This window comes from Papaver somniferum, chromosome 9 (assembly GCF_003573695.1).
Source record: "Papaver somniferum cultivar HN1 chromosome 9, ASM357369v1, whole genome shotgun sequence".
Classification (NCBI taxonomy): Eukaryota; Viridiplantae; Streptophyta; class Magnoliopsida; order Ranunculales; family Papaveraceae; genus Papaver; species Papaver somniferum.
In genome coordinates this window covers 188,901,238-188,911,195 of record NC_039366.1, presented here as the reverse complement: position 1 = coordinate 188,911,195, position 9,958 = coordinate 188,901,238, and the positions used below count along the sequence as shown (strand labels likewise).

Genomic DNA, 9,958 nt, shown 5'->3' with positions numbered 1-9,958 from the left:
TCGGCTCGAAATAACAAATGTGTATAATCAAAGTCTATATAGAAAAACGACTTTTGTCTGAAGATAGGAGATATAGTAGATAGATAAGTTCAAATTTCCACATACCTTTTAGTCGATGAAGTTCCACCAGTTCCTTGAGTAGTTCTTCGTCTTTATATGATGATCACCATGGAGTCTTGAGCACAACTACACTTTCTATCCTAGTCCGAGACTTAGCTAATAGTGGACTAGAAATCAAGACTTATAGTTTTGATCACTAACATTGACAAACATGCTTGAGATAGCAACGCATGCGAGTTCGACCGAGTAGTGCTCTAACAATCTCCCCCTTTGTCAATTTTACTGACAAAACTATCAATACATATGGAATACAAAAATAGATAAATAAAATTTTGTAGCTTCTCTTCCACATGCCTAATCTTCTTGGTTCTTCAACATTACTCGAAATCTTCGTCACTTCCAAGTACTCCAATGATCCCAAAGGTTGTAAGTTTAGTATCATCGTTGTTGAAAATCCGTAGTCATAACAATGAGAAAACAAGAATTCTCAATCATTGTTATACACTGTCATAGTATTATTATACAACATCAAAGTTCAATTGTATCACAACTTCGACAATAATACTATGGTGATATGTATCATTCCACCTTAGTCAATACTCCATCTCACATGGAAACCACTCCCCCTTACATAATGATCCGAAAACCATATGTATTTGTAGTGTGAACTACACATTAATTCTCCCCCTATTTGTCAATAAAATTGGCAAATGTACGAAAACTAGTGAGATCCTAATGAAATTTCCATAGAGACATTTCATGACTAAAAGAAAGCACATATCAACTTTTTAGATGTCATCATATAGCCGAAGCTAAATGCATTCATCAAGGAGTTTATAAAGATACAAGATAACCCCTATAATATTCCACATCCGCATTCCCCACAAAAATTTGGCAATTAAGTACAAATTCAATTAATAATTTCCCCCATAAAATGTCATTCCCGAAAGAACAACAAGAACGACCTTACTTTTACGAGAAAATAATGATTTCTTTTGACAAAACAGATAAAGAACCTTGACATAAAACCAACCTACTGAAACAAATGCAGAATTGAAGTAAACACTGGCCATGTGTAGTGTCCAAATTAATATTCCGCATATGGGTACATCCCGGACATGATTATCAATATTCGGCATCCAAGAACAAACAAAACCGGACAACAGATGAAGATTCCGGTTATGATGTTGTTCAACGATCGGTCATCAGTTGACTGAAAACTTCGGTCAACGGGTGACTGGAAACTTAATCAACAGCCAAGATTTTTCTGTTCTATTTTCTTCCTTAATTCGGTTGAAGGAGCTCTGTGAGCAGTGAGCACCGAATAGGAATTAGAGAGCGGGAATTTAGAGAAAACTCCAGTCTCTTTGTTTCTCGCACTCTTTTGAGAAGAAGGAAAAGGAAACCAGTGGTATGTTGGTTGCTAAAAAAAACCCTTTCTTTTGTTTTCTTCTTTTTGATAATTAACTCAAACCCTAATGTCCAGCGCTAATTTCTAACTCAGAGTTCTTGACTCACAGCTTGAGTTGTATTACTTGCTAGCTGAAAAATCATGGGAAAAGCTTCTAGAGATAAGAGGGTAAATTGACGATTTCCTTGAATGTATTATGATGATTTTATTAGTTCGTTTCTTCTTCTTTTTTTTCCTGCCAAGTTTGTGTTTGACTGAATATTTGTGTTCTCACAAAAATTAAATAGGATATCTACTATCGAAAAGCTAAAGAAGAAGGTTGGAGAGCTCGAAGCGCTTTCAAGCTTCTTCAGATTGATGAAGAATTCAATCTGTTTCAAGGTTTTTTTCCTTTTCTTTCTCTTTACTAATAGAAAATTGGGTTTTGAGTTCCTATAATTTTATTTTGTAATGTTAGTTGATGTTAATGTTTGGCTGTAGGAGTAAAACGGGTAGTAGACCTTTGTGCAGCGCCTGGAAGCTGGAGTCAGGTATATTTGATTTGAGCAACTGTCACCTGTTTGATCTTTTCAATATCAATACAAAAACAAACTATTAACTGTGTCAGTAGCTTAGCCTAGATGATTTAATTTCGTCAAAAACATCAAGGGCGGGGCATAAATTTGTTTTCTCTTAGCTGTCAAGGGTTTGTCGGTACATTGCTTGCTTTGTTAGATAGTATTACCCCGTTGTGTGTCTTTATTCTTGACACTTCAGTTGTAGGTTCTTACAATGACATTATCTTTACATTATTACTTTCCTTGCTGAATCTTAGTGTGTCCCGTGTGTAGGTGCTTAGCCGAAAGTTGTATCTTCCTGCCAAGCTCTCACCAGATAAAAGGTGAAGTCCAGTGATTATTTTTTAAATGTCTTTTGTCCTGTAATTGACATCAATGTGATTCGACAATTTTGTATTGTAATTGTTGTAAAACTTTAGTCACTTAATATTTTGCAGGGATGGTGATCTTCCTCTTATTGTTGCTATTGATTTGCAGCCCATGGCTCCAATCGATGGTGTTATTCAAGTGCAGGGCGATATCACAAATGCTCGAACAGCTGAAGTGGTAAGTCAATTATGCAATTGTGTCTTTCTGGATTATTATACATCCTTGGGACTTAGCACTTGGGAGTATACACTCATAGCGTTCAACCTAAAACACACAGATCTGAACTATTATGTTCATTGGCTGAACTAAGTATTTTTGCGGAAATTAGATGCTTGACTCAACTATTAGTTACTCAGTTTTACACTGGAATAAAGACCTGCCTTTTTGAAGCAAATGTTTTTTTTCGAAGCTGGAAATAGCTGGCCATTTGCATCTGAATTTTGATTCTTTTTACAGGTCATCAGACATTTTGATGGATGCAAGGCCGATCTAGTAGTTTGTGACGGTGCTCCTGATGGTTAGATATAGTTACCCGTTGTGAATATGTTTTATTTGATTATATTTGATTAATACCTAACCAGTGCACATTTCACTATGCTGAATGCAGTTACTGGACTTCATGATATGGATGAATTTGTGCAGTCACAGCTGATATTAGCGGTGAGTAGTGTGATGTCTATATGCACATATCGTAATCCTATTTAGGTGAAGCCTTCGTATAAATGTTATCGTGATTTTCTTCTATGTATAAATTATAAACACCATTCAATTTGGCTAACCGATGAATGAGTAGAAATGCTACCCACTCTTGAACAAATGATTGAAATTTCGAAATTGGATAGAAAGTAATCTGACTTTAATTTCTTCTTACCATCAGAGGTTTCCAAGTGGGAGCAAAAAGTATATCACAGTCTTTGTGACGTCTATCATCTGAAAATTAGCAAAAATTGAAAATTGTAGTTCCAAGAATCTAAATTGCTCTTTAATGTATTCTAGTTGAAGCTTGTCGTCGAATTATATTTGCAGGGTTTAACCATTGTTGCTCATATACTTAGAGAGGGTGGAAAGTTCATTGCAAAAATATTTCGTGGCAAAGATACAAGTCTCCTGTACTGCCAGGTGAGTTGTTTTCTGTTATATATCCATCTGGTGTTCTATCTTGGGGAATTGCACCCATACATTCTTATTCTTATATTAGTTTGAAGTTGCCCCTGAAATTGGTATGAAAGATTTCTTGTTGCTTTCTCTGCAGCTGAAACTGTTTTTCTCAGTTGTAACTTTCGCAAAACCGAAAAGCAGCCGCAATTCCAGTATAGGTGAGAATAATGATCCCATTTCGTTTTTCCTATTCACCTTTGTGTTCTACATCCCAAGTCAGTTCTTAAGAATAATGTCGTCTTTTCAAATGCGTAAACCTTCTATATTGATTTAGTTGTTATTCTCTGATGTGGACTCCACTCAATTAAATGGTAAAAGTTCTATAGTTTGCTAAGCATATTCCATATATTCAACCGTGGCTCGTTCTATGTCGATCAACAAGGATCACTAAATTTTTCTTTAATTGAGCAGTTCATTGAGCTTTGCTGATTTGAATCAATAGCTGCTAAACTATCTCAAACTTTTCGTACTCTACAATACAGAGGCATTCGCAGTTTGTGAGAACTATTCACCTCCGGAAGGTTTTAATCCAAATGATTTACACCGCCTTCTGGAAAAGGTGGGCACTCCCTCTGGAGAGGATGACCTAGGTAAATTTCTTACCTTACCACTAACCATAATTTTCATATTGATAATTTAACCAAGTTCAGATTCTTTCTCAACTTTTTTCTGCATTATCTCTTCCAAAACAAAAAGTCTTCTTTCTGCATTCTCCACCGATTATATGACAATGTTGTCCAAATCGCCGTTAAATCGGAAACCATGTATCATTTTATACGGGCTATTGAAAATTCAACCTTATTATGCTGGAGTGCTATTTGTTTAGCTCTCCATATACATGACAGCTGACATCATTGGTATATCCTGATTTTGTGCTACTTCGTTGTTGTTGTCGTTGAAATGTCTTGGTGTGATGAATTTCAAGCTGAACAGTGTATTATTTGGATGATGGCAGACTGCAACAGTGGTTGGTTGGAAGGGCCAAATAAGGTTTACATCCCATTTTTAGCTTGTGGGGACCTTAGTGGGTTTGATTCAGATCGTTCATACCCTCTCCCAACTGTTGCAGATGGAACTACCTACAAGAGCTTGGATCCAGTACAGCCCCCTATAGCCCCACCCTACAAAAGAGCACTTGAAATGAGGAAAGCCTCCAGCCATGGAATCCGAGAGGTCGATAACATTTGATCAGTAATCTCCTTCTTGGGATTGTCAGTTTTTGATAGGTAGTTCTCTATTCTGGACATTTCCTTTCAGGATGCTTGATAGCTTATTAGTTCAGAACCATGCAATGCATGCTACTATAATTTATAGCGTAACCGGTAGTTGTTGTTGTAGACTTGAGAAGGACCCATTTAAACCTTTCATGTTGTTTTGAAATGATAACCAGTTACTCTCAAAGGGTTCAAATTGACTGTTGATAACTTCACTTTGGCTTGTATTCCACTTACGGGAAGCTGAATCATAAAATACACCAAGAAACATTGACCTCACTTTTGTGGAATGACTGAAGTAGAATGTGCATCCAGTAATTTGATTTTTTTTCTTCTTTTTTTCCCTTCTCTTTTGGTAGAATAAGTATCAACAATAAAGTTACTACAGAAGTATGACATGATGCTGTGCTAATCTGAGTCTGTTTACTGTATTATGTTGCACATGTATTAGTAGTACTGAAACCGGGAAGGGAAAAGAATCTTGCTTCCTTAGCTATGTTATTCGCCAAGGCATTGTCAGTTCTGGGATGTAAGAACAAGACGCATTGGATGTGCGACAGTTTCAGATGGCATCTTTTACTTTCCAGTCTGTATCAGATAGCATCTTGTACTCTCCAGTCTGTGGTAAATGCTGAAGATAAAGCTTGATGTCCATACATTATCCCTCTGTAAAAGAGAACTAATACAGTAATACCCAGAGCTATCATGATCCATGAAGGATGCATCAATGAAGATCAACCGATCAGCCGGAAGGTGAGGAGTCTAGTTCATAGGGTTAGATGATGGGGGAGGGAGGTGAAATGTTTTTCAGTTGTACAGAAGGAACAGTAGAAGAGGTAGGGGGAGTCAGTGGATTGTTTTTGGGTTATGAGGGCAGCTGGGTTGGAAATAATACTAGAGAAATGGACAGCATTGATATTTCTAGATAAGATTATAGGATAGGGGAGATGCTGTGATATTTGTCAGATCGATCGTCATCCGGAGGTGAATCCATCGCCTCATATTACCAGGATTAAGCTGAAGTACTATGATGCATAGAAAACGCCAACCTAAGGCAGTCACAGATGGTCAAGAGAGGAAGAGATGGCTCTCTGATTCGGATGCACTGATGTTACACCAAATGTAAATGTTCAAAAATAGTTTTACCGGCTTCATAGCGCCTTGCGGTATCTAGCTTCCTGATCCACCACGTAACTGTACCTCTATCAACGGCAGCTCTTAGGAATGTTCGTCCATCATACTCACTTGATTAGTCTATGTGGCGTGTTCAATGTTGACGGACTAGGATCCCTTATTTTTTTTCTCTACTTGGCTGATTATTAACTTGCTGACTTCAGTATATGCTAATTCAAACTTTTTGTGCCTTGCAGAGATAATGTTCTTATTATGCTTACCTGCTCACCAACCACATTTCCGCACACTTATGATTAACAAAGTTAGTTCAGATCTTTCAACTAGGATGTTGTTTCAACTACTTTCCACATCGTTACGGCATTCCTGTCCATATCGCCTTTGCGTCATTTTATATGAGCCAGCCACTGAGAATTCAACCTTATTTGTGGTGGAGCCGTATTTGATAAGATTTTCATATCAAATGACGGTTGACTGACAGCACTGGTGTATCTTTCTTTCAACTAGCTTTTCTTTTTGAAATGTCAAGCCTAAACAGTATTTCTTTGAATTTCTTTTGGGGAATGGCAGATTGCAATAGCCAGTAGTGGTCGGTTAGAAGGCAAAGCAAGGTTTGCTTTAACCATTTTTAGTTTGTGCGGGCTTAAGTGAGTATGACTATTCATTTTTTTTTTAACAGTGGTCTACACCTAGGTGCTTTTAGCCTAGGAACAACGGGAAACACTTCTTACCCAAGTTTTACAATAACACAAGCGTCAAAACCTGATTTGCTTTCAGGATACTTACATCGGTCATGTCTATCAACCGGATAATCAATTACACGCCGACACGACACACCGCGAGATCATCTGATGTCTTCTTTATTGGGGTAGGAAGCGAGTTCGCAAAGAACCCACCAGAGCCTGGATCCAGGATAAACCTTCAACAGCTTGTCCTTGCAAAAGAGAACTTGAAAGCTTCCAGCCACTGAATCTGAGTGGTCGGTAATATTTTATCAGTAATTTCCTTTTTGGGATAGTCCAGTTTTGATAGGTAGAGGCAGTATTGAGTTGCCAACATTTACCCTGACAGTCATTCCAAAACCTGCAATCTATCATCTATAGCTTAACAATTGTAGACTTAAAATGGCCGTTTAAAGATTACATGTTCATAAACTGCACTTGATTTCGCTTAGCTATTTCTTAGCTCTTTGATGTATTCTTGTCACTTCCGGAGACACTCTCTTACTAAAAAAATTTCCCTTTTCCGTATAAAAAAAAGAATCGAAAACGCCCAGTTTGATCGTCTCCCCGGCTTGTGTTAAATGTTAATCAATCAAATAAAATAAATGCAACGTTTCTCATGATTGTGCACTAATTTACGCATCATAAGCTAGTGATAAACAGACAACATACACCGACAGTAATGGACCTCACGTCTGTGTAATGGCCAAAACGAGACTCCCCAAAAAAAAAAGAAATCAAAACAATATATCTTTCACTCTGTTTCAGATTATCATCTCTAATTTTTGCCACAAGAAAAGTACTTGCACAATCTAGTTCTTTTTCTCATGACGAAATAAGAGGAAAACATAGTATGTCTCTGTCTCTGCTAAAAATTTGTACATGTAATAATAGCATCCATTTTTCTATAGATTAAACCAAACCAAAATTAGCATGCAGAAACAGAATTTGACCGCTGAAAGGAAGAAGAAGAATTGATAAACTGGATACAATCTTCAATAGCTTCAGACTGATGAGAATCAACATGATGGTGATTCACATAAGATCTCGACCTCGCCAAATTGTTATATTGATTAGAAGACGATGAAGAAGAAGAAGAAGAAGGATACGAAGACGAGACTTTAGGTGATGTTCTTCGTCTCCTTAACGAAACCATCCTCAGAGCTCTTACTACCTTGTTACTCAAACGGCATAAGAAATTCATCGGTGAGAATCCAGCCTGAGACGATGACGACGAGGATAACGAGCTTTTCGGTACGCGGAAACCACTGATTCCGGCAGCTCTTCTTCTGTTGCCGGTTACTCTGTAATTTGATTTCAGAGATATGTTTTGTGTGTCATTGATATCTGGACTGAAATTCACTCTCCTAGAACTAGAACCATTGCTTGACATCTTGCACAATTGAGGGTGGAACTGGTGAGATTTTCCTGTTTGAGGAGTGGGAAGCCCGGGTCTTTGATTATTTATTTTGAAAAGAAAAGGATGAAGCGAAGAATTGGAATAAAGAAGAGAAATGAGAATTGAGTGTGAACAATGAGAAACTCTTAAATATATAGAGGATGGGAAAGAAAAGAAAAGAGATAATTCATTCAAGGATTCTCACTTTCTATGTACAGACTACAGTATCCAAAGGAAAACAACAAAAGGTGTAGAGATAGACTTGTTTATAATAAAGAGAGGGGAGGAGGAAATGATATTAGTAAATTTCAAAGACTATTTCTTTCTTTCTTTCTTCTCATTGAATATGTTATATCTGCCTGCCATCAATTTCCTTTTCATGATTCATTCATGGACCCATTAATTTTCTTTTGAAAACGAATTGACCCCACAATCTCTCCTCTCGAGTCTTGAGAAGACCAAGGAGTGAAAAACGGCTGATACAATCCGTTAATGTTATATCGGAAGGGTTGAAGCAAATGTGATCATTTTTGAACCCCAAGGGCAAGATGCATTGGTGGATATCTTGTTGGTAGGTCGGACAAAGAAGGATTAGATTAGGAAATCTATTGATGGCTTGTTGATACCAATTCTCTCCACATCTGATCATGCATTACATAGAATCATCTCCATCTTTCGACATCGGTTGCATCATCAAAGAGTCTTTTACCAAATAAGAATGACGCGGATCAATTTCGAACAATGACGAAACTTGATCCCGGATACAATTTTAGTTAACATATCAACTGGATTGTTTTTGGTATCGATTTTCACAAGTAGAATGTCTTCTTCTTCAAGATTTTTCTTATAAAGTAAAATTGTACGTCTTTATGTTTAGTTCTAGCATGACGCACTTGATTTTTAGCCAAGTAAATTGCACTAAGACTATCACAATGCACAAGCAGTTGGTCTTGCACGACTCCTAAGTCATCTAGCAAACCCTACAACCATATAACTTCTTTAAATATCTTTATCACTGCCATATACCCTGCTTCAGTAGTTGAGAGAGCCACAATAGACTGCGATATTGATCTCCAACTAAGTGGTGCCTCTGCTACGGTAAATATATACCCTGTAGTTAAATATATCTTGTCCAAATCACCAGCATAGTCAGAATCCACATAACGAACACACAAACCGATTGTTACTTCCATCCTTTACAAACTCCAAGCCAACATCAACTATACCATAAAGATACCTCAAAATCCATTTCACAACTTGCCAATGTCTCTTACCAGGAAAATGCAAATAATGGCTGACCATACTAGCTGCATGTGAAATGTTCGGCCTTGTACATACCATTGCATACATCAAGCTACCAACAACCTCAACATCTTGGACTTGGACCATATATTGTCGCAATTCTTTAGTTGTCGGAGATATGATAGCATTCAATTTAAAATGAGGAGAAAGGGGAGTACTTACAGATTTAGTTCTTTCACGGACACCAAACTTCTGTAACGCTTTAATTAAATGTGTCTTTTGAGACAAACAAACTTTACCCTTCTCTCTGTCACGTTGAATTTCCATACCAAGAATCTTCTTAACTTCTTCTAGATCTTTCATCTCAAACTCATATGACAACTTATGCTTCAAATTATCAATCTCTTTCTTATTACTCGATGCAATCAACATATCATCGACATATGAGAGAAAATATAAGAAAGACTTGTCACATAGGTTCTTGAAGTATACACAATGGTCATAATGATTTCTTGTGCATGTTTGGTCTATCATAAACTGGTCAAATCGCTTATACCATTGTCTTGGAGATTTCTTCAGTCCGTATAACGATCTCTTTAGTTTACATACATAATGTTGTTTTCCAGCAACCTTGAACCCACTCGTCTGAGTCATATAGATGTTCTCTTCTAGATCACCATGGCAGGACGCCATCT

The 9,958-nt window shown here is 37.2% G+C and overlaps 2 protein-coding genes across 12 annotated transcripts; one reads left to right on the top strand and one right to left on the bottom strand.

Moving 5' to 3' along the window:
* Positions 1 to 1,306: 1,306 nt before the first annotated feature.
* LOC113310045 (putative tRNA (cytidine(32)/guanosine(34)-2'-O)-methyltransferase) lies at positions 1,307 to 7,059 on the top strand. Of its 11 annotated transcripts, XR_003340892.1 has the most exons (15): positions 1,318 to 1,471; positions 1,581 to 1,639; positions 1,759 to 1,852; positions 1,952 to 2,001; positions 2,302 to 2,351; positions 2,466 to 2,574; positions 2,854 to 2,914; positions 3,005 to 3,057; positions 3,424 to 3,516; positions 3,650 to 3,713; positions 4,038 to 4,145; positions 4,511 to 4,781; positions 6,140 to 6,204; positions 6,471 to 6,547; positions 6,678 to 7,059. XR_003340892.1 is itself a non-coding variant. In XM_026558600.1 (13 exons), exons 2-12 carry the CDS (start codon positions 1,613 to 1,615, stop codon positions 4,741 to 4,743), a joined length of 942 nt encoding a protein of 313 aa, XP_026414385.1. In that variant the 5' UTR covers positions 1,318 to 1,471; positions 1,581 to 1,612; the 3' UTR covers positions 4,744 to 4,781; positions 6,140 to 7,059. The 11 variants fall into 11 exon arrangements, 3 of the variants coding, with proteins under 3 accessions (XP_026414385.1, XP_026414386.1, XP_026414384.1); XR_003340893.1 differs by having other exon boundaries at positions 1,307 to 1,471; positions 4,511 to 4,545; positions 4,625 to 4,781; positions 6,140 to 7,059; XR_003340890.1 differs by having other exon boundaries at positions 6,471 to 7,059.
* A 160-nt stretch (positions 7,060 to 7,219) lies between these two features.
* Positions 7,220 to 8,307, bottom strand: LOC113310048 (josephin-like protein). Its single transcript, XM_026558603.1, has one exon. The coding sequence runs from the start codon at positions 8,013 to 8,015 to the stop codon at positions 7,551 to 7,553; it is 465 nt and encodes a 154-aa protein (XP_026414388.1). The 5' UTR covers positions 8,016 to 8,307; the 3' UTR covers positions 7,220 to 7,550.
* Positions 8,308 to 9,958: the final 1,651 nt, after the last annotated feature.

What these genes read in the sequence shown, in the direction of transcription:
- LOC113310045 (XM_026558600.1), top strand. Translation starts at nt 1,613, where the DNA reads ATGGGAAAAGCTTCTAGAGATAAGAGG. An exon ending in CGCCTGGAAGCTGGAGTCAG is followed by an intron (nt 2,002 to 2,301) that starts GTATATTTGATT and finishes TCCCGTGTGTAG; the next exon opens with GTGCTTAGCCGAAAGTTGTA. An exon ending in AGTCACAGCTGATATTAGCG is followed by an intron (nt 3,058 to 3,423) that starts GTGAGTAGTGTG and finishes TTATATTTGCAG; the next exon opens with GGTTTAACCATTGTTGCTCA.
- LOC113310048 (XM_026558603.1), bottom strand. Translation starts at nt 8,015, where the DNA reads ATGTCAAGCAATGGTTCTAGTTCTAGGAGAGTGAATTTCAGTCCAGAT.